This window comes from Callithrix jacchus, chromosome X (genome assembly GCF_049354715.1).
Source record: "Callithrix jacchus isolate 240 chromosome X, calJac240_pri, whole genome shotgun sequence".
Taxonomy (NCBI): domain Eukaryota; kingdom Metazoa; phylum Chordata; class Mammalia; order Primates; family Cebidae; genus Callithrix; species Callithrix jacchus.
The window spans coordinates 33,268,108-33,293,626 of NC_133524.1; the positions used below are offsets into that span (position 1 = coordinate 33,268,108).

Here is a 25,519-nt window from a genome sequence, read left to right on the forward strand (position 1 = left end):
TAAAAATTAAAACAAAATAAAGCAATATTTTTCCATTTATCCAACACAAGGAAACTTACATTGGGAGAAGAATTCAGCATTTTTTTTGTACCCCAATTCTTAGCATCCCACAATATATACCTATATATCAAGCCTGCACATGTACCTTAATTCTAAAATAAAAAAGAAAAGTATTTCAGCATCACTTGTTTCATCTTACAAGGACATTGTAAAATAAGGATAAAAATAAATGATAGGAAAAGAAAAAAAGGGGAAAAAGAAAAGAACTCTGATTGGAATCCTGTTCTGCCCACCCCTGGAGTAAGCAAGCGCAACTTAAGGGGGTTCCTTGAGCTCCACACTTGAGAATTTAGTATTTTCTTTTCTTAATGCGATACTAAATAAATGGTAATTTATTAATCTATTTTATGTTTAATATGTAGAAAGCAAAAACTCATTGTTTAGAGATCAAATTGTAGTTTTCAAATAATGTCCTCAAATCCAGTTTTTCCAATAATTAAGTTGTCTAATATAGACTGGAGTATGTTATAATGCCCAACAAAATCATGTTTCTTAGCTTCTGAAATAAAATATACCTGTGCAACATCAATCTGGGACAGGACCCTTTGGGCAGCCTCCTTCCCCTGGTTATGCTTCCTCATTTCTTCTAAACTGATCTCATGACTTGTCAAATCCGATTGGATTTTCTGTTGGGAGGATCACATTATTAGTCAGCATGCTCTGCAAGTTTTTACAAAGACCAACTAACTTTCCAAGAAGATGAAATTCAGAAACTCTCCTAAACCATCACTACCATGTGGCTTCCTTTAAAATGACCATAAATTGGCCAAGAGTGGTGGTTTATGCCTGTAATCCTAGCACTTCGGGAGGCCAAGGTATGGATCACCTCAATAAAATGATCATAAATATTTGTTACTTATCATAAATCAAAAGTGAAATAATTTATTTCTTCCCTATGGGATTATTATGAAAAAAACAATAATCATTTTGAGTCAATGATAACAACTATTTCAGATATCAGTGAAAAATAGGAAATATCTATTTACATCTTATATGTAGAATTGACATGTTTTATCTTTGAAGTTACACTCAAATCTTTGGTAACTCAAAGTTACCAAAGACAAGATGTTAACATGTAAGATTCAGTTAACTGTAACAGAGATGAGATATACTGAGAAAAATGAATGTGGAAAATACTCCTCAATCAAATTTTTAAAATTATAATTTATTTTATTTTTTTTGTAGAGACAGGGTCTTGCTATGTGACCCAGACTGGACTCAAAGTCCTGGCTTCAAGCATTCCTCCTGTCACAGCCTCCCATAGTGCTGTGATTATAGGCATGAGCCACCATGCCTGGCCTTAGTATTGTTTACTCAGTCATTATGTGCCATATTTCAGTTAAATTCCAGGGAAGTGATGAATCTAAGAATGGGAAGTTAAATGCCCCAAACTGGTATTGATATTTGCCTGATAGATATTTGATGGCTTCCTGCAGACATTGATTTTGAATTTTAGATAACTATAAAACATATCAATATTGATATATTCAATAAAGGCATTTTTGATCAAGTTCTATTGAAAAGCATATTCTGCTTTTAACATGTGAATTTTTGAGCCTGTTACAGGCATGGATTTCTACAGCATGTGGGTACCAAAACAATGTATTCATTTATTTATTTCTGTCAAATCCATAAAAAATCAGCTAGTGGTCAAATCATTCTAATTTAAAATTCAGTCATTGTTAGATTATTACAATTTAGAAAAGAAAGTGATTAAATTATACCACAGTGCCATAACATTATCATGCAGATCAATTTGTATAATAGACAGTAGTATAAGTAAATTTACACCATTTGGAGTCAATTCTGATCCCTATCATTAGAAAATAACATCAGTATTGCTTAGCAGTTCACAGAGAGAACTATAGCCCTGAACTGAGTAATGAGAATTATACAAAGAAAATGGACTAGAAGGCTAAGGAGTTCCTTATGAAAGGTTATAAATTCACAGATATACCTTAATATTATTCCTTACAATATTAATTCTAACAATTATAGAGGCAAATTAATTATAAATTACCTAGTTAGAATTCTGCTTTAAAATAAATGAGAGCAAATGCTCTTATAAACATATCTTATTTTATTACCATATACATGATCTTCATTGGTAGAATAACTACCTTTTGTGAGAAATACTGATACGTTTCTCTTCCTCAGGAACCATGGAATCTGTGGTAGAGGACCATCTAAGTGCATGACGTTTATAGAGCCAGGAACATTACAGAACCTATAAACTTTGAAGGAAGTATGTAGGGTGGAGTGATGCTTATATGGAGGAGTTAATAGACGTCACAAGAGAGTTGACGTTAAAGTAGAAATTCTCATTTCTTCAAACCAATTCATGCAGTGGTTTTGGTGAAAAAGATCAGATGCAACAGTATATGTAAAAATACTGTTTATGTTGTTTGTACAAATATTTAGCCATAACTTATCAGTGATATCATATATCATTTCCTTATATGCACAAAACCCTTGGTATCTACTGAGGACGAGAGGAGAGAATCAAGGTTGAGTCTAACTCAAAGTGATGAAAGTTGAATAGCTATTGTGGAGACTATGAAAGGAAAATGATGAAAAAAATAAGAATACACTCAGAGAATGTGGAGGGCCCAAATTATACATCTGTAATAGTATCTGTGTACATGCATTTAAAAGTTTTTCTATCCCCTCAGCCTCTAAGGTTAGTAGAGGAAAAAATGAAGCATACACATAGTTGTTTAACCTTTTCTACCAGAGGAGTTGAAGAAGAGCAAAAAGGAGAGGAGAAGAGGGGAGGGAAGGAAAACAAAAGGAAAAAAGAAAGGAAAGGAAAGGAAAAAGAAAAGAAAAGAAAAAGGAAATTAAAGTCAAGGGGAAAGGAAAGGAAAAAGGGGGGAAAAAAGGAAAGGAAAGGAAAGGAAAACCATCATCACTATCCTGACCACAGCAGACATTCCTGGGAGCTTATGTACTGATACATTATATAATTAAGTCCATCTCCTAATCATATTAACAAAAGTATTTATCATCATCATTTACAAATGATGGTAGAAATGTCAACAAACCCAAGGTAATGTAACTAGGAAGTAGCAAACTTGCTGCTCTTTAAACAATTATACTGTCTCTTTAATTATGATTTAAAAATAAAAGTATCCTCAAAATGGACATTTGTGGGAGAAAACAGAAATTTAATCTTATTTGTATGTTGACAGCCTTTAGTTAATTCAATTCAATAAATTCTTCATCTTCTAGTATTCAAGTATGCATAGTGAGAACAAAATTGTTATCCCTAAACTTACAGAAGATTTATTTTGAGTGGTGGAATGTAGACAAGTAAATTACAAAGCAGAAATGTATGTAATATAACAGAAAAACTCATGCTTTGTGATCATAAAGAGAAATATTAATATCTGCTCTATAATTGTTGATTTTTACGAAATTGACATAATTTAACGAGCATATGGCTGAGAAGGGATTTTGGAGGGTCAGAGAACAAGAATACAGGATCTCGTTTTAGGCCGTAGGAAACAAGCTAGCAAAGGTTAGGCTTGGGGCATGAAGAGTGTTCTTAGTTTAATGGAAGGAAAGACAGAATGTGAGTAACAATTACTATCCAGATGAAGAATTAGTATGAAGCTATATAACCTTAAGTTTCAATGACTCTCATTTGTGAAAGACCCTTCTATAACCCAGCATTGAATTTTCTATTTGTATTTTTTTTTCAAAGACTGCCTCTTGAAATTCTAGAAGCTTGGCATTACAGAGCAAAGCAAAGACAGCATAAGTGATCACTGCAGCACACGCCTTTCTGATAAGTTTCACATTTTCCCAAATGAGCCATAATGTTGTCATAAGTCATAAATAATTGGAACAACAATAACTAACAAACACATAATCAAACATTTGACTTTTATCTGTTGGCATGGGATATGAAGAACCAAGAAGCCTGTGAGAGCAAGGTTGGGCAATTTGGAGCTCAGTGCAAAGCATTCCATGGAATTTGAAATATACAGAGATATATTAAATAGTTAGAAAAACTGTTGAGTTTCTGGTTTCCATGTTTTTAGAAAGGTAGCCACCACTAAAATTATTAACATTGAAAAAATCATCATTGAACATCATATATGTGAGAATTTTATCATAATTCATAGGCATTTCTAGAGAAATTCTGATGTTTGTAGTAATGTTCCAATATGATGAGATAAAAATTCTTTTTTTTTAAATAATGCTGATGTAAACAAATGTAATTTCAAGTCCTCGCTTTTAATTCTTTTTTTTATTGTTATTAATAGCAAACATTTTTTGAGCTTATGGAGATACCGTGTTAAGTGGGGCATATAAATACCATTTCACTGATTCTTTTTTTCCCCCAATATTCTTTTAAAATTTATTTATTATTCTTTAAGTTCTGGGGTAGATGAGCAGAACAAATAAAAAGTTCTTTATGCATTGAGATTATGCATTAAAAATAACCCATGGTTAAACATATTTTAAAAATTAAAGCTTATCCACCACGATCAAGTAGGATTCATCCCGGGGATGCAAGGCTAGTTCAACATATGCTGAAGTCTATAAATGTAATTCACCACATAAACAGAACCAAAAACAAAAACCACATGATTATCTCAATTGACACAGAGAAGGCCTTTGACAAAATCCAACAGCCCTTTATGCTAAAAACCCTCAATAAATTTGGTATTGATGGAACGTATCACAAAATAATAAAAGCTATTTACGACAAACCAACAGCCAATATCATACTGAATGGGCAAAAACTGGAAGCATTCCCTTTGATATCCGGCACTAGACAAGGATGCCCTCTCTCACCACTCCTATTCAATATGGTATTGGAAGTCCTAGCCAGAGCAATCAGGCAAGAAAAAGAAATAAAGGGTATTCAAATACGAAAGGAGGAAGCCAAAGTGTCTCTATTTGCAGACGACATGACAGTATATCTAGAAGACCCCATCGTCTTGGCCCAAAAACTCCAGAAACTGGTAAGCAACTTCAGCAAAGTCTCAGGATATAAAATCAATGTGCAAAAATCACAAGCATTCCTATACACCAATAACAGACTGAAAGAGAGCCAAATCAAGAACAAAATGCCATTCACAATTTCTACAAAGAGAATAAAATACCTAGGAATACAACAACAAGGAACGTAAGGGACCTCTTCAAGGAGAACTACAAACCACTGCTCAACGAAATAAGAGAGGACACAAACAGATGGAGAAACATTCCATGTTCATGGTTAGGAAGAATCAATATTGTGAAAATGGCCATACTGCCCAAAGTAATTTACAGACTCAATACTATCCCCATCAAGCTACCATTGACTTTCTTCACAGAACAGGAAAAAACCACCTTGAACTTCATATGGAACCAAAAAAGCCCGCATAACCAAGTCAATTCTAGGCAAAAAAAAAACACAACAGGAGGCATCACACTACCGGACTTCAAACTATACTACAAGGCTTCAGTAATCAAAACAGCATAGTACTGGTACCAAAACAGAGATATAGACCAATGGAACAGAACAGAGGCATCGGAGGCAACACAACACATCTACAACCATACAATCTTTGATAAACCTGACAAAAACAAGCAATGGGGAAAGGATTCCCTGTTTAATAAATGGTGTTGAATAAACTGGCTAGCCATGTGCAGAAAGCAGAAACTGGACCACTTCCTGACACCTTTCACTAAAATTAACTCCAGATGGATTAAAGACTTAAACATAAGACCTGGCACCATAAATCCCTAGAAGAAAATCGAGGCAAAACCATTCAGGATATAGGAGTAGGCAAGGACTTCATGACCAAATCACGAAAAGCATTGGCAGCAAAAGCCAAAAGAGACAAATGGGACCTAATCAAACTCCACAGCTTCTGAACGGCAAAAGAAACAGTCACTAGAGTGAATTGGCAACTAACAGAATGGAAAAAAATTTTTGCCATTTACTGATCTGACAAAGGGCTGATATCCAGAATTTTCAAAGAACACAAACAGATTTACAAACAAACAAACAAACAAACAAGCCCATTCAAAAACGGGCAAAGGATATGAACAGACATTTTACAAAGGAAGACATACAAGAGGCCAAAAAACATATGAAAAAATGCTCATTATCACTGGTCATCAGAGAAATGCAAATCAAAACTACATTGAGATACCATCTCACGCCTGTTAGAATGGCGATCATTAAAAAATCTGGAGACCCTGTAATCCCAGCACTTTGGGAGGCCGAGACAGGTGGATCACGAGGTCAAGAGATCGAGACCATCCTGGTCAACGTGGTGAAAACCCGTCTCTACTCAAAATACAAAAAAAAAAAATTAGCTGGGCATGGTGGCGCACGCCTGTAATCCCAGCTACTCGGGAGGCTGAGGTAGGAGAATTGCCTGAACCCAGGAGGCAGAGGTTGCAGTGAGCCGAGATCATGCCATTGCACTCCAGTCTGGGTAACAAGAGCAAAACTCCATCTCAAAAAAAAAAAAAAAAAAAAATCTGGAGACAACAGATGCTGGAGAGGATGTGGAGAAATAGGAACACTTTTACCCTGTTGGTGGGAGTGAAAATTAGTTCAGCCATTGTGGAAGACAGTGTAGCGATTCCTCAAAGACCTAGAAATAGAAATTCCACTTGATCCAGCAATCCCATTACTGGGTATATATCCAAAGGACTACAAATCGTTCTACTATAAGGACACATGCACATGAATGTTCATTGCAGCACTGTTTACAATAGCAAAGACCTGGAACCAACCCAAATGCCCATCGATGTTAGACTGGACTGGGAAAATGTGGCACATATACACCATGGAATACTATGAAGCAATCAAAAAGGATGAGGAGCTTGTGTCCTTTGTAAGGACATGGATGAATCTGGAGAACATCATTCTCAGCAAACTGACACAAGAACAGACAATTAAATACTGCATATTCTCACTCATAGGTGGGTGATGAACAATGAGAACACATGGACACAGGGAGGGGAGCACTACACTCTGGTATCTATTTGGGGGAATAGGGGAGGGACAGTGGGCAGGGGGAGCTGGGGACAGATAGCATGGGGAGAAATGCCAGATGTGGGAGAAGGTGAGGAAGACAGCAAATCACACTGCCACGTGTGTACCTATGCAACTATCTTGCATGTTCTGCACATGTACCCCAAAACCTAAAATGCAATAAAATAAATAATAAATAAAAATTAAAGATAAACATGTGTCCATACTACAGGACTTCTCAGAATATTTATTAATATACATTGCGCATATCCAAGAATGGTACAATCCTTTGCTGATGTTATCATTTTGCTTTTTTTATGCCAGAGTGTATAATACAAGTAGATTTGGAAAAAGGCTATCCAATATACTTAACATATTTGTGAATAATAATTCAATTCATTATTACAATTATAAAATAAAATGTATTTATATTTTCAATTGATTCTACTATGGGTAAGCTGTAAAACATGCATGGTACTTATACTGTGCCAGCAGATTTACACATTAATTCCACAAGTTTTACATTTAAATTATAGTTAATTTTTAGTCTGTACTTAGGATATGTTTTACCATTTACTTTAACCTCCTCAGAATTTTATTCTGGAACCATGTAAGTAAAAAAATGCTTATCATTTTTGTGCAGGCTTATTGTGAAATAGATAAGTAACTTGTACAGATAACTGAATATTATTGAAACTTCTGGGAAGAACAATCTCGTATGTAAAAATCACTCCTAAAAAAGACGACATAACCACTTTCTTTTTTGACATTTTGGTAATATAATAAAAGGAAAAAATGTAGAAGGCAACTAGAAGATTTAGCAAATTACGTAATCATTCCATTATAATAAAAAAGGCATTTTGGACTTATCCTTCCATTATATATTAAAAAAAAGACATTTTAGCATGCAGTAATTATGGTCAAAAATAACACTATATATTCAAAGTAGAAAAATAAAACAAGTGAAATAGAGTTAACCATTTGTTCACTGAAGATGGTAAAGGGCAAAATTAACCGAGCAGAGAGCAGGGCTTTTGTAAAATCATGCTTTACATTCTCATCTCATCAAACCATTCTCATCTATCAAATTAATGACAGAAAATGGCAAGTGAAATTACACTGTAGTTGTCTAAAGTATTTAAAAAAATAAAGAAAATAATATCAAATAATTATTGGCACTTTTGTGGTGTCAAGGAAAGGAAAAATGTAGAAAAAAATAAAATATTTTAGAAAAAATATTTTAAAATGTCATGTTGAGACTATTGATTATTAATGGAGGAATGTACCATCGATAGGTTAGTAATTTTGAAACAGGTAGTAATCTTTAAATTGTTATTTTCAAGAAAGGGAAATGGCCACATATTACACATACTTAAAAAGCAAAGAAATAAAATATACCAAAAGGTTTTGGATGATATATGCTTTCCAAACATAGGAACATGCAAAAACATGTAATTATTTTCATAGAAAAAAGTAATGTTGAAACATTTCAGGTCATACTTTATAAAAATTCAACAAGTGAAAAAGAAGAAATTCACAGTTTTTACTACTTTTTCGTAAACCACCCATCAGTTGAGTAAGTTAGAAAAATATTGCCTATAAATAAAATTTTGTCAGCTAAAGAAGTTTTGACTTTTATCAGAAATACGCAACAGGCCAAAGAAAACATTCTATTGCAGTGTCTCCCATACATTGTTTCTTGACATATGAGTTTTGTGATATATCAATATATTTCTGTAGGAAAAAGCATCTGTGGCTTCTTATCAAATGTACGTTAAACTTTTAATTTTGAAAATAAAATGTGGGCCAAAAATCTCCAGCAGACAAGGATGTAAATTTTTCTGTGTAAAATTGACAATATAATCTTTTAAAAATGAAAAGTGGACATTGTGTATAATTAATACTACTTGTAATATACCTGAGAAATGATGTTATTCTTAGTTACAATAATGACAATGATAATAGAAGAGTCCATTAAAATAATGTATTTTCTAACAATGACATTCTTCACAGAAATAGAAAAAAAAAATCTTAAAATTTATATGAAACCACAAACGACCCAAAAATCCATAGATATCCTAAGCAAAAATTAATGAAACTGGAGGAATCACATTACTTGACTTTAAATTATACTACAGAGCTACAGTAACCAAAACAGCATGGTACTGGCATAAACACAGACATATAGACCAATGGAACAGAATAGAGAACCCAGAGATAAATCCATACATCTGCAATGACCTAATTTTTGATGATGTCTGAAGAACATACATTGGGGAAAGAGGTCCTTAAATAAATTGTGCTGGGAAAATTGGATATCCAAATGCAGAAGAACAAAGCTAGACCTCTATCCTGAACCATATACAGAAATCTAATCAAAATGGATTAAAGACTTAAATCTAAGATTTCAAATTATGAAACTACTATAAGAAAACATGGGAAAAAGTCTCCAAAATATTGGTCTGGGCAAAAAGTCTTGAGCCATATTCCACAAGCACAGGGAACCAAAGCAAAACTGGAGAAAGGGGATCTCATCAAATTAAAAAGCTTCTTCACAGGAAAGGCTAAAACCCAGAAAGTGAAGAGACAATCACAGAATTGGATAAAATATTTCCAAACTACCTATCTGACAAGGGATCAATAACCAGAATATATAAAGAGCTCAAACAACTCTATACAAAAAGAACTAATAATCTGATTTAAACTGGGCAAAATCTCTGAATAGACATTTTTTTGAAAGATGATAAATGACAAATGGGTAAATGAAAAGGTGCTCAATATTATTGATAAGAGACATGTAAATCAAAACCACAATGAGATATAATCTTAATCCAGCTCAATTGGATTTATTTATAAAACAAGCAGTAACAAATGTTGGTGAGGATGTGGAGAAAAGGGAACCCTCATATACTGCTGGTGGGAATGTAAACTAGTACAACCACTATGGAAAACAGTTTGGAGATTCCTCAAAATCTAAAAACAGAGCTAGCATACAATCCAGCAATTCCACTACTGGGTACATACCAAAACAAAGGAAATCAGTATATTGAAGAGATATCTGCACTCCTATGTTTTATTGCAACACTATTCACAAAAAGTCAAGATTTAGAAGCAACCTAAATGTCCATTAGCAAATAGATGGATAAAGAAAACAGGGTACATATACATAATGGAGTACTATTCAGCCATAAAAAAGAATGAGATCCTTTCATTTGCAAAAACATGGATAGAATTGTAGGTTATTAAGTGAAATAAGCCAGGCACAGAAAGACAAACAACTCATGGTCTCAGTTATATGTGGGAGTTAAAAATTTAAATAATTAAACTTTGGAGATAGAAGGATGCTTACTAGAAGCTGGGAAGGGTAGTCAGGGATTGAGGGTTGGAGAATGGTTAATGGGAACGAACATGAGAAATAATGAGTAAGACCTAGTATTTCCTACAAAATGATGAGTATGATAAAAAAGTAATTTAATTGTACATTTTTAAGTAACCAAAAGATTACAACTGAATTGTTTATACCACAAAGGATAGATGCTTGAGGTGACAGACACCCCATTTACCCTGATGTGATTACTATGCATTGCATGTCTGTATCAAAATATTTCATGTAATCTTTATACACCTATTATGTGCCCACAAAAATTAAAAATAGAAATAATATATTTTCAAGTAATTATGATTACTGTTCAAAAGAGATAAATGAGTAAACCAAACTCTAGGGAACATTTGGAATGTTGCATAGAAATAATTGGGAGATTGTAGTTGTTGTAGGTTTTCACTTGATAAAGGGCTAATTACTGAAGTGGAGAAAGCAGAACTGAGTTAAAATATCGGCTTCAGTAAAAATGCTTTTGCATTAATATTCATTAAATGTAATAGAATGGGAGCAATTAAAACATTATGAGATTAGTATGTAAGATTTTGTAAATATCTACCATTTAAGTTCATTCCAGGTTATTTAACAACACTCATCACATTTTACCCTTTCCTGTGCATAAAAATAATGGAGTGAAAAAGTTGATGGTAACTTTAAATTACCTTGTAAAACAAAATAATATTAGCTGATAATATTATCTATTAAACAGGTTTTTAAAAACAAATTTGAGGTATAACTTACATACCAGAAAATTTTCATTTTAAACATATAATTCAATAAACTTTAGTTAACTTATAGAGTTATGTACACATCACCACCATCCAAGTTTAAGACATGTTTTAACCCCTAAACCTTTGTGTCCATTTGCAGTCACATCCTATTCTCACCTCATGCCTCAACCATTAATCGAGTGTTTTCAAATATTCCATTCAACACATGACGTTTACGCCTCATTAGGCTGTAGTAATGATCAAATAATGTGAATGCTTTGAAAATATTAGACATTCACATGGTATAGCCCTTGAAAAGTGTGTAATACATAGGCTAAAATATGTACTTTCCATCAGTCTTTCCTTTTCATGTGAGGAGTTCCATTTTGTGCTATTTAAAATATTTTGGAAAGGTTCTCAATGCTTCAAAGTTGGGCAATCATAAAGCACTATGACAAGATGTCATTATGATACTATTACGTTCCACTGTATACATGGTTCCTGACTATTATGGTAATGGTAAGTGGCCAGCAATTTCTTAACTTTCATCTTTCCTCTGTGCTATTTTATGAGTGGCGAGATGGCAAGGAACATTTTAGGCTTATCCACATTTTAAAATTTAAATTACCTAACGCATTTGTCTGGCACATACTTAATGATTAAACCTCTGTGGAATTCAATAAATTTTTCAGCTATTTGTTGGAAATCTACTAAGTTGCCCACTGTCTTACAGCTGAACTTCAGTGAGTAGAGAATAGAGGTAGATGGGAAAAAATTTTAAAAAGCAAATAAAAGATTTAAAAGTTTGTGTTAAATGCTGAAATAAAAAGAAAACATAGTATGTTACGCTGCGAGTTACCTGGCTGTGCATTTTGGATAGATAAATTTTCTGTGTGCTATTTTTGGAGTAAATATCCATTTGCATAAGAGAAAACTGGGAAATAACAGGACGAATTTGAATCACTTCAAAATATTCAGGCTGTTGAAATAGTCTTCACTGTGACTATAGCATGATGGTATTAGGTTGGTGCAAAAGTAATTGTGGTTTTTGCCATTATTTTCAATAATTTCATCCTTATATTTAGAATTTGTAGAGAAACTATTTTCTGAGTATCTTTTCATGTGTTTATTGGACATTGTATATCTTCCTTGGAGAGATATTATTTAGGTCCCATTTCTTGTTCTTTTTTTTTTATTGTACTTTGGGCTCTGGTGTACATGTGCACATCCAGCATCCTGCAGGATTGTTGCATAGGTACATACATGCCATGGTGGTTTAATGTCTCCATCCCCCTGCCTACCCCCAGTCACCTACATCACGCATTTCTCCTGGTGTTATCCCTCCCCATCCTCCCCGCCCCATCTGCTGTCCCGCCCCTCCCCTCCCCTCTACCCCCCTACCTAGCCCAGCGAGTATTGTTCTTTTCCCTGTGCCCAAGTGTTCTCATTGTTCACCACCTGTCTATGAGTGAAAACATGCGGTGTCTGGTGTAGAGATTTTTATAAACTCATACTATAATTGCAGACTTATGACATACACATCAAGTAATATGAACGAAATCTATATCTTTATCATATAGCCTGTGAGGACATAATACTATACAGGTTTTCCAAGTACAGTCAGGGATGCGTGGCACGTTTCTAATATTTTACATCTCCTGCTGCAACTTTTGTTTGTTACTGTTTCCCACATTATTAAACATATGGAACAATGTAGTTATTCCGAAATGGAGAGAAATAGGTTCTACATAGCAATATATAGGAGTAGCATTCATTTCAATATTAGAACAGATTCTAAATTAACTGTACTAGGTTTACCATCTTATCTACTGTGCTATGTCAAAAGGAAGGAAAATGGTCTACAGTTATGGCTATATGGGATTTAAAAATTGAACCCAAATCTCTGCATTCGTGCTCCAATTTTTTCTTCTTTGATTAAATTATCTTATTATCACATAAATTCCCCTTTGCAGGTTTCTGCTGTCTAACTCATAAATCAGTAGTCTGTAAAGTTACACTGTTCCAAGTCGTTTGGCAATCAAATGTGCCTATTTACACTATAAAAGTCTGTTTTATTCCCTAATGAAATCATAAGCTCAATCTGATAGACCAAAATCTGCAGTTATGTCTTTATTCTTAAGCCATTGATTTTGATAGCTTGGAATGTTTACATTTAAATATGATCGATTATATTTAAAGTGAGTTGTAAGATTTAGCTTCTTTAATAAAAACAGAAAGACCTCAATTATAAATTCTTTTTAATATGCAGTTAATGTGATTAGTTTAAATTAACTGTTATTTTTGGTTTAAAAATTCCCTCTTTTCTAAAGCGTACTCACATTGTTAATGGCAGTGAAAAAAGAGATGGAAGGAGGATATCTGTAGCGGACTCTGGAATACCGAAAGTCCTAGCTCAGTGAGCAAAACGCAGCAGTACTTCTCAATATTTAATTATGAGGCCCTCTCCTTTGAAGATAATTTGTTTCCTTCCTTTATTCCTGCACATAAATCTACTATATGGAATATGAGGTTACAAAAGACAAGATCAGAATTCTTTGGGACAAAACAAATAGAATAGTAAAGCTATTGGAACCACTGCTGGGCAACCCTGCTCTTTCTTGCAGCAATCTAAGTAACAAGGCCATGTCTTCCCCTACAAAATATGTATCAACACATAATGACATGGAGACTTTCAACAGGTGCTCTTGTTGGGTTGTTCTCACATATCAAAGATTCAAAACTGAAATTAGTAGAAAAGGGGAAAAAAGTGTATGTGGAAGTATGTTTGTAATTTTAAAAATTACAATACATTTAAGTAGCTTTTTAAATGGTTGTCACTGTCCCCTAAAATGATTAAGAGCCATATGCAAGTTAATTGGCATGTTAACAAATATGATTAGAAAAAAGTGAATATAAGAAATCCAAGCTGAGTTCAGCCTCAAATACCTACATTGAATATTCTATTTGCCCAAATTAAAATCTGTGCAATAGCTCTCAGCTATATTTTCTTCCATCACCCATTTTCTGTTAGAGGAAAAATCAAAATAAGAGAGAATATCACCAGTAGTTTGATTGCCACTCTGACTCCCTCCCATTGAAATGTTAACATAGCCATAGGCGAAAATCTTTAAAAAAGAGTGATAGAAAATGTTATATGAAAAAATAGACTGGAACAATTTAGTCAATACTAGTAAGGAACCATCCAAAGCCATTCTCAAACTTAGCTACACATTAGAATAAGTGAAAAAGTTCCCCAAAATTCTGAAGACAGAATCCACCTAAAGATTTTGATTTGTTTGCTCCGGGGTTCAGTGTGGCTACTTAGACTTTTGCTTTAGAATTTTAGGTGCCAAAACTAAAACTCTGTGCTTCAATATATAGTTCTGAAAACACGAGCAGTAAATGACTAAATTCGTTCCATGGGATTCTTTGCAGTTAGACAATTTGGTGATTTTATTTTTTAAATTATTTCCGGGGAACATTCATAGGTTGTTACATTTTTAATCACAGTACTCTGGAAATATTTCTAAAGTTTCTGTTCTCTAAGATATATTCCATATCTACAAGAACTTTCCCCATTTGCTTTATTCTGTTTCAATAAATGTTTTCTTAATGTTGTACTTTAATACAATCTCTCATTAAATGAGCTGACACTGGGCAGTTTGATGTTGTGGTCATATAATTTAAGATTGTAATTTGGTTAAGTCTATTTTTTGAAATAAAATACTCCTGGGTCAACACATGCTCTTACATCCTTGCAGCAAGCTGTTTTATTTTCTAAAATATTAAGCTTTACTTCTCTAAGCTCACATCACTAAAATAAGTAAAATAATTTTAAATCCAATTTAGGATCAGAGGGCCCAATTTTCTAATCATGAAAAATAACTGACCAATTAACATGCTAAGAAAGTGAGTAGCTCTTTTCTTTCCCATAGAAATAAATGCAAATGTGAATGTAAGGAAGTTTCTTAGTCTACATCTACTTGTATATATAACAAGAGTATGGTTGACAGAAAGTCATATATATTGTATGCATTTCCTTAGTGCAATAGCGTTTATACCTGAGGATCTCAAACGATATTAAAATGCAGTAAAATAATGCTCTAATAGATTCAAATTAAGAAGCAAAACTCTCAGTGTACCACATGGTGGAGTCAGATACCCACAAATCTGTGTGGCCAGTATATGACAGAAAATCTGAGTAAATATTTCAAAAAGGACTTAAATATGTAACATCATACTTTTTTTCCTGCTTCTCAGTGATGAATTAAGCTAACTATGCCATTTATGAAAAGAAAAATAATAGTGCACTAATATTTTAATTAGCAATAACCTTTTTATCTGTAAATCCAAATTTATAGAAATATATTTTTGTTAACACAGTGCATTAAAGTTAGCCCCCTTTCTATGTGTGTGTGTGTGTGTGTGTGTGTCTGTATCTATCTATCTATCTATCTATCTATCTATCTATCTATCTATCTATCTATTGCATCTCTCTATATCTATATTTAAAATGACATTTTGGTGGCATTCTTAGTGGATTCTTCATCTAACCCACTGTACTTATGTTATTTCACTATCTAACTTTTGACTCTTTATTTTATTTCATGGGAATTTCAAGTTGCTTTTTTTATGAAATATAGTCCTTGAAGCAAATCTGAGTACCTGAGAGTTCTGTTCTAGAAAACAATTCACTTACTGCCATCTTAAAACAAAACCTTTGAGCAGAAGAATGTTTTAATAGCTTTCAGATGGCTTGTATTTTCCAATATTATGTATTACCATTGGGGAGACTAAGTGTCAAGAACTATGTTGACAATGCAGGTACAACACGAAATGCATGCAAAATTCATTTGAGCTGATGAATACCTGAAGTCTCTTTCTTGAACTAGATCTGAAATTTTGTAACTTACCTGTGTTCTGCTATTTGCAAGTACTTTTCTACTGATGTAGTTAATAATATTTTACTGTAGTTTTTTTATTCGGGAAAAAACAAAATATTTTATTAAAAACTAGTGCATTAATGTTTATAGAATCGTGAATCCACTTGTAAATAAGAAAAAAAAACACTGCCCCTTATCACAACCTTTTCAACTAAAGACATTTTGCCCTAAAAGCTCCAAGTTTTCTTCAAATATAATCGTGTAATAGCTTTGCCTATCAAATTTGCTACTCATAGTTTCATTCTACAAGTCTGTCACAAGGTTGTTCTTTATGTATTTTGTGTACCTATGCAACTATCTTGCATAATCTGCACATGTACCCCAAAACCTAAAATGCAATAAAAAAGTACAAATTTGCAATATTAATGTCTAGTATTCATACTGCTCAATTTTTTCCTTAATGACATTCAGAAAGTCACGAGCATTTTTAATCAAAGACTCCTTCAAAAATCATGTCATTAGTTTAAATGAAAGCAGTTCTACTCTGTATTTCATTTATAATTATGGAGTTCTTTTCAATTCAGGAACAATTGCTCATTCCTATCATGCATTTTGCTAAACCCTGCCTGTGAAGGATACCCAAAATACCCTGATTTGATCATTACACATTCTATGCATATAAGAAAATATTACATAAATTTTGTACCCATATGTACAAATATTACATATAAATAAAAAAACCTTTTTTTCATTATGACTCAAACTGGGACAGTCTTAGGAGCAGTTAATGCTAGAGATCCTGGCTTGTGTAAGTTTGAAAAATGTATATACTGGAATAGGTACATATCAACATATCACATGTACCCTCTAAAATATGTGCAATTTGTATATATCAAGAAAAAAGTAAAAATTGAATCTTCAAATATGTTTACTATTGTCCTTCATTTCTACTACAGTATTTACTCTTGTTGCCCCGTGAAAAACTATGGGGAGGATTTTTATCATCAGAATTCTCCCCAAAATTCTCTTTCTTCATCCTCTATTGCAATGGTATGCATTCCATAAGAAAACAGTATGCCCCAGACTTTTTCAGCCTATCCAAACTACCTATACTCTGCCACATATTATCAGGCACATTCTTGGTCAAACTTAGACAATATGGTAAATTAAATCATGCTATTGTGTATACTGATGCCAAGGGCACCAATTAACTGTAATTCATTAACTGTAACTACATTGAACCATGATCTACAAATCTAATATTTCACCCTCAAATTTATTTTAAAGTGAAAAACTTCTGATATCTTCATCAATCAGTGGGGAGAAGGCTTTGAGATTTGCAGATAACTTTCTAGTGCTCCTCACATCATATCATGTACTTGATTGGGTTCAAAACATGTACACAAGATTTGGAAAGTAGCTACATTACTTTACTATCACACAACCCTAAAGATATTTAAATAAATAATACCTATAATAACTTTACATATGTTTAAATGTTAATTAAAAATAAAAACAGCATTTTAAAAACATTTTGTATGGTGAATGTAAATCTAGTTATGGCCTGAAATTTACTCATTTAAAAGTCAAGTTAGATTTATTTTCATCACTATTTTAACTCTCATTCTATAAAAAAACAATAGGTAAATACATTTTATATTTTGGTTGGAATGAAGAATTCAATGTGTGTGGGAGTGGGAGAGAGGTCATATACAATCATTAATAACGAGATGTAGATTTATATCAATAATTTTGTGTTATTGCTTGTAACACATTTTTATAAAACAATATTGACCATCTGACTAAACTCAATGGTGAGTTTATAATAAAATGTTTGAGACTGCTTTTCAATAGTACCATTAAAAAATATTTTCCTTTTTTTGAGACAGAGTCTCACTCTGTCCCTGTCTGGAGTGCCGTGGCACCATCTCAGCTCACTGTAACCTCTGTCTCCTGTTTTCAAACGATTCTCACTCCTCAGTGTTCTGAGTAGCTGGGATTAGGGTTAGGGATAAAGTGTGTGCCACCACACCTGGCTAATTTTTTTATTTTTAGTAGAGACAGGATTTCACCATGTTGGCCAGGCCAGTCTCAAACTGATCTTGTGATTGCCGACCTCTGCCTCCCAAAGTGCTCGGATTACAGGTGTGCACCACCGCGCCCGGCCAAAATATATTTTCTTACCATTTACTCTCCTATGGTTTTCTTCTAGCTTTAGTAGAGTTTGAAATCCAAAACACTAAATCATATTGCTCCTATCTTTGAAGTTTCTTTATTTCAAATTCCTCCATTACCTTCTTTAAAAAATAAATCTGAGAATAATAATCGAGACCCCTTTTTCTTCCTACCTGCCTCTGAATAGTCAAATCAGTCAGTCAAAACAGCACCCTGGAAAACTAGTTGAATAAATTTAGTTAGAAACTTTGCAACATTTTGTTCAAGTAATAAACAGAAAAGAAGCTGATTCCCAGATGTACTTGCCTGAGCTTCCTGAGGCATTTGAGCTGCGTCCACCTTGTCTGCAATATAAGCTGCCAACTGCTTGTCAATGAATGTGAGGGACTCCTGAATTAAGTGTAAGGATTTTTCGATCTCCTGGGCAGACTGGATGCTCTGTTCAAGCAACTTTTGCCTCCTTATAGCCTGAAGAGAAGGAATAAGAGTGTATCAGTTAAATGTTTACTCTTGATAGCTTTTCTGTAATCCTGCTGCACAATAAATGAAGATTCTAGAGTCTTCCACAATCACCTTTTTGTAAGATAGATTTCGCAGCTTCCTGGCACTCATTCAGCTCTGCTTATTAAAAAAAAATGTGAAGGAGAAAAAAAAAACAGCAAACAAAACTATAGGATCAGGGATCTCTGCATGAAAATAAATTACAATATCATGTACATCAAGGAAAGACGCTGGAAAAAAACATTAGCAAAATCATCTCAGTAATTGCAATCTGTCTTTCCCAGGTCGAATGTTCCTCCTGATCTCATTATATAGTTCAAGAGATTTGGTTTGCTTAGAATAGGGTCATCGTCATCACAATCCACTTCAAGACAGATAATCTACTTCCACCAGCGAGACACATATACAATCTGTTCAGAATCAGCTCCTCATCAAAAAGAGAATTTTAGGTAACAGTCTGGTTAAAGATTCATTTTGAATACTATTTCAACCAGCTCTGCAAGATCTTTTTTCTCCCTACTTTCTTTCACAATTTGGATTATGGAAATTGTTTGTACAATTGGATTTGTGTTACTGCTGAAGTAGAACAAATAAGTAATCCTAATATAGCTGCAATTAATCTTGATTGTTACTATAAGTATGATTAGGATAATTCAACAATTTTCAAGTATAAATAGCATGCTGAACAGATTGCCAAGTCTCCGTTCAAGGATTTGTTCACCTTTAAAAGAGTAGTTATAAAAGAAATAGGGCAGGCAACTTATTGGGAATTCAAATCATAAGTCATTTAAAATACATTTTCTAAATATACAGTGTCTATGCATGATTATCTGGTACAATATAACTTTTTTCCCCACAAAGCATAATTGAGGTTTTAAGACGATCTTGGTTTTTATATTATATATAGAATATTAGATACTACATAAATACTACATATATTGGTTCTTAAGCTTAAAAATTGTTAGTGATGTTGGATGGGTGTGGTGGTTCATGCCTGTAATCCCAGCACTTTGGGAGGCTGAGGCAGGCAGATCACGAGGTCAGTAGTTCGAGACCAGCCTGGCCAACATGGTGAAATCCTGTCTCTACTAAAAATACAAAAATTAGCTGGGTGTGGTGGTGTGCAGCTGTAATCCCAGCTACTTGGGAGGCTGAGGCAGGAGAATCACTTGAAACCAGGAGGGCGAGGTTGCAGTGGGCTAAGATCACACCACTGCACTCCAGCCTGGGGGACAGAGCAAGACTCTCTCTCAAAAGAATATATATATATATATATAAGCAATGCCATTCTTCCTCAAGGAAGTCAACCTATAACACAGCATTGCTCAGGTAAAAATACAGTTAATGGCATCTAGACCAAGGGAAAAGAGGATGTTTAGTGAAGCTGCAGGAGGAAGGAATTCTTTCCCAGCATTTCTCCCTGTACTGTAAATTTTGACTCCTTCAAGATTTTGTCCAAGGCTTTCCTTTCTTCTCATTCTACCCATATGCTTAACTTCAATTCTTCTCACGTTCTGACAGCTCTCAACGGTATCTCTCTCAAGTCCAGATTTTCCCCTGATCTCCACACTTGCATGCTATTTCACTGCATTGGACATCGCCACATGAATGTTCTACAACCACCAAAAGTTAACACTTCTAAATATGAGCTCCTTGTGTATCCTCTTCTCACCTACTTCTCATGTTTTTCCTATTTCAGCAAAATACAAATAATGATTGCCTTTATTAGACATAATTCTAGAAATTTCTACTTCCTTTATCATGTCTTTCATCATGTTGCATCTAATCACTAATTATATATTACACCTTCCAAATAGTTCTTGATTCCATTCTTTTCTCTCTCTTTCTCCATTGTCTTTAACCTAGAGTCATTACTATGTCTTCCCTCAAATATGGTTCCAGTTTTTTCACTGGCATTTTATTCTGCCACATACCATCTGTAAAGCAACTGAAATGTGTTCTCTCAATAATGAAATGATGGCTTTCTGTCTAACATCTCCCAGTGATTCTTTACTGTCCCTTGGATAAATGCTTTATTCTTATTATGGCTTAAAAGTCTTTTCATGATATAAGTCCTGCTGGTGTCTTTTACTCCCTGCTTTAGCTATAAAGAAATTTTATTTTTCATTTCCCAGCATATATACAGTGGCCCTCTTGATTCTTGGCCTTAAACATGTTGTTCCCTTTTACTGGAATAATCTCAATCCTGACTACCTTTCATTGGCTAATTTACATTTATCTTCTGAGTCTAGCCTCATAAATGTGGACATCTCTTCCAAGTGGCCATCTCTGATACTCCCTAAGTTCAGGGAGGTAATTTTTATATGTTCTTTGAATTTTGTATTTTTTTAATTTGACAAGTAAAATTGTGTCAATTTAAAGTATATAACATGATGTTTTAATATATGAATATGTTGTGGGATGGCTAAGTTATGTCTAAATTTCCTCACATGGCATTATGGTCTTTCTTGCACTTTGTGTTTGTCTTAGCATGTGCCATACCATATTTAATTTACCATTAATTGTCTGCATTTACTTTAGACTATCAGCTCTAATGAGGTCAGGGATTATGGCTGTCTTCTTCGTTGCTCAATACCAGTTCCTAGAATAAAGCCCAATAGCTTTGTTTACATCTGGATGAAAAGTATAAGGAGAAACTTTAATGGCAAAACCATAAAAGTTCAAAGAGTCAAAGACAAAAACAGATTTACAGAAGAAATTGAAAACAAAGGTCACCACTGCTAAGAAATGTATCTTTTGGAGAAAAATTTACCTATTTTTGTATTAAAAGTATCAAAACAGGGGGGGAGCACATTATTTGAAGAAAATTTTAATCTATTTATATTAAAATACTGTATCCAAGATTGGTGACCAAGGCTTTGCACTGTATTCCAATTCAAGCATGGCTTCCTTTTCAGTCAAACTTTCAACTAAAATTTACATCAGTTAATTTACTAATTCAGTTAACAGTGCTCATGGCTATAATCAGAGCCTCTGAAACCTCACTTTTTCTATTCATAAGATTCTATGGGCTGAAAGGAACAGTATGGCTTAAGATATGATGGCAGAGTTGACTTCAGGTGGGTTGGTTCTGTTCCTGGCCTGACAGTCAATAAGAGAGGCTGATGTACACTGATTCTTTGATTATCTCAGTCAGGGAAAAGACCTGATGTCAATCCTAGCTTGCAGAATTCTTTGAACTAGTCACAGAATAAGCTGCCTTCTATTTCTAAACATCTTGTTAGGGAAACCCTGATGGAATGCCAGGCTTATGAATTTCCTATGACTTTCTGCCCGCTTGACCTGTGCTGTCTCATTGAATGAAGATGGTAGAAAACCTTCAGCCATAATCTGATTTTTGTTGCTGTTCCAGAATACTGCAACTGTTGTTTTAAAATGTTATTTCGTGTCCTTAGCTAATTCACTTAACAATAAGAGGAATTATATAGCTAGACAGAAATAGCAAATATGAGGAAAGTTAGAAATCTTTTAATATCTGGCGATCAATAACAAAAATAGAAAAATGGAAAACTGAATCCTAGTTATGGTTACCAACACAAAACACATAATGAATCTATTTTAATCCAATATTCAAAGAAAATTAAAATAAAATGAAGTAAAAACAGTAATTAATTGAATCATTTTATATCTTTAAAGTACTATGAAACATAAAATAAGTTTAAGAAAAAATGTTATGAGTTAAATGAGTTTTGTCGGCAATGGAAAGTCATCTCTACAATTCGCTGATATCTCATCACACTTCCATTTAAAAAAATAATGTATTAGCCTTTATGCCACAATATTAAAAATGGATAAATTGAAGGGTAGTGTGTCTAAGAAACTCTGGAAGAAGTTGGACTATAACCTCCATGAGGGCAAGAACTTCGTTTAGAATAGTACCTGGCACATAATAAGTTCTTAGTAATTATTTATTGAATGAATAAATTGTTCCCTGCATAAATATTTTATTTAAAAAAAACTCTGGAAGAAAAAATTCTGCATGTGAAATAAAAAACTGATTAGAACAAAAAAAGTATTTAACATGTGAATGCATGCTTTAAAAAGCAAAAAGAGAAAAAAATCATTTAATAATATTTTCCAAAAAAAAACGTTCATTAAAGGAGCGATGTGCCCTATACTATACTTATTAAACTCAACAAAAAGAGCAATTTCACTTCATTTAAGAGGTGATAGGTAAGCTTATGATTGCAAGTGGATTAAGAATGCAGATGTATTCATTACTACAATAAGATCTGCTGAGAAATTATTATGAAGATATATTTTCCTTATAGTTAAGATTTCTATCCAGGAGTACTTAATAAGCACATCGTATTTTAAAGAGTTAAACTATAGACACAGCCTATCCCTATGAGAAGATTGCAACCAAAGCAGAGTGACACCTTGTAAAATACAAGGATAATACATTTTTTAGCCAGCAAAACAGTGGAACATTAAATCTATATCGCATGAATTGAATAATGTCACGAAAGTTCTTCTGTCTAAAATTCTCTATCCTATGCTGACTGCAAATCTATTGGTTGCATAGTCTACAAATCAGAAAGAAAACATGGCTTAAAAATCAATATGCTAAAATGAGTAGACATGGGAAAGCTAATTCACAATATGAATTATTTTTAATGCCATAAAAATAATGTCTTTTCAGTATCTTTGAGATCCACGAGTGGGAATGGGAGAGCCATTGCCATTATTTTCTCTGTTTCTTCTTGAATGAGTGTGTGTTTTATTTGTTGTTGGTTTCAATAGACAAGTGAGGGAAGATAATTTTGATGTCTGAATTATGATTGGATAGAACCAAGTGTGTGGAGGTCTTCAAAGAACGTTTCCATCAATTATCTCCTTACTGTGGAGCTCAATGAGGAAGGAGTTCCAGAATCATCTGAGTGTTACAGAATGAGAATCCTGAGGGTGCCAAAGATGTATGTTGACTTCTTAAGATGTTTTACAAAATTTGTTTTTATCCAATTATGTAATAATACATCTTGAGTAACTACTATGTGCCAGGCATTAGGGGGCTCTCAGTTATTTTTTCTGTTTAAATTAGTCAATGGATCCAGACTTAATGTTATGAAATGTACACTTTAGTTGGCCTTACACCAAAAAAGGGATTCTCTTTTGTAGGCTGGGAGTTCAAGAGATATATGGCTTCTAGGAAGTCTGAGGTATTGCTATTATTTGTATGGGTCTCCAAAATTTCATGTGTTAGAAACTAAACCCCCAATGTGGCAGTATTGAAAAATGGGGCAGCTAAGAGGTGATTGGATCATGAGATCACTGCCTGCAATAATTGATTAATCCATTCATGGCTTAATGAAATAATGGGCTATACTGGGAACTGAAATGGTAGATTTATAAAGAGAGGAAGAGAAACTTGTAGTAGCACTTTAGCATGCTCATCCTCCATGCCATGTGATGCCCCATGCCACCCTGGGACTCAATAGATAGTGTTTCTCCAGCAAGGCAGCTCTCACTAGAACAAAGTGGAAAATTACATCTATATTGCATGAATCAAATAATGCCACACAAATTCTCATGTCTAAAATTGAGGGGGCCCTTGAAATTGAGATGTGGCCCCTCAACTATGCATTCTGAGCCCTTAAAATTATAAAAAATAAATTTCGTTTCTCTATAAATTAGCCAGTTTCAGGTGTTCTGTTACAAGCAACAGAAAATTGACTAAGACAGGTATGTATTTTCTCAGGAATTATAGCTTCTTGCATGTTCTGCTTCAAGTCATTAAAAAAAAAACCTTCAGGCTCCTTGAGAAAGCAAATTACCTAGGTGTTATTTAAATTCTATTGGTTAATGTATTATTAATATAATATAAATAATGGAAAGAAGAGCAGATTTTTAAAATTAAAAGTTGTTTATGATTATTTTATAAGAGACATTTATTTTTTGTGTGTAAGTCCTCATCATTGTGATTTAGACACGTAAAACATTTTGATTTCCACCATTTAAAATTTTTTTTTCTGAGGAAAGAAGGATTTTAGCCAATGTCAAAATTAAGCCCTCATTTTGATGAGTGATTTTAGTAATAAATGAACTATAGAAAAAATAAATCCCAAATTCCAATTCAAATAAAGGAACACACCAACACATTTTTGAAGTTTCTGCTTAGGGTAGCGCATTAATTGGCTCCACCTTGACTGTCCCCACCTTACAGAAAGTAGAGCAATATGAAATATGTTTTATTTTATAGAAAGTGTCTTTGGATAGGAGTCCTGTAAAAAACATGCTAAAACCAAATCCTACTCAATCTGCTCTTCAAAAACTAAGGTGGAGACCCATGAGTGGACATTAATCTGCATTTGACAACCGTGCTTCACTTCACAGATTTTACCAGTCAAGTTTTCCTTCCCAGAGTCTCACGTGCAGTGGGCCAAACAACTAACTGGTGCAATTACTTCCTTTTAGTATTTCTTTGCCACCTACTAAGAGTTTGCAATTTGTTCAAGTGCCAAGTCATAAGAATACTCAATTTGACTGAATAGTGTTGGTGGGTGTACAGCATTTTTGTTAAACTATTTCCTCCTGACCTAACTCTAAGGAGAAAGTCTGAAACTCTGTCACTACAGATATGAATACAATGAATTCTACCTGTTGTCTTAAAATTTTGGCTATAGTCTTAAACTGAAAATAACAAGTAATAAGTCTCTTTCATTCTTAGAAGAGGAAATAGCAGGACATAGCAAAGGGCTTACAAAGCAGCTGGGAAAACTGGTCCCACCTCCGTTGCTCCTCCATACCCACTTACACTAAAATTCTGTGAAGGCTTTAGAGAGAATCCTTGCCTTGCTGAATTCAT

At 33.7% G+C, this 25,519-nt stretch overlaps 1 protein-coding gene across 17 annotated transcripts in view; it reads right to left on the bottom strand.

Moving 5' to 3' along the window:
* DMD (dystrophin) overlaps window positions 1–25,519 on the bottom strand; it is a 2,312,475-nt gene that overhangs the window by 1,310,892 nt on the left and 976,064 nt on the right. For all 17 annotated transcript variants that reach the window (XM_054251383.2, XM_035288503.3, XM_054251382.2 and 14 more), the window contains 2 exons: window positions 18,499–18,660; window positions 576–686 (listed from right to left, as the gene is read on the bottom strand). In XM_054251383.2, coding sequence (XP_054107358.2) covers window positions 576–686; window positions 18,499–18,660 — 273 coding nt within the window. The remainder of the gene's footprint in view (window positions 1–575; window positions 687–18,498; window positions 18,661–25,519) is intronic.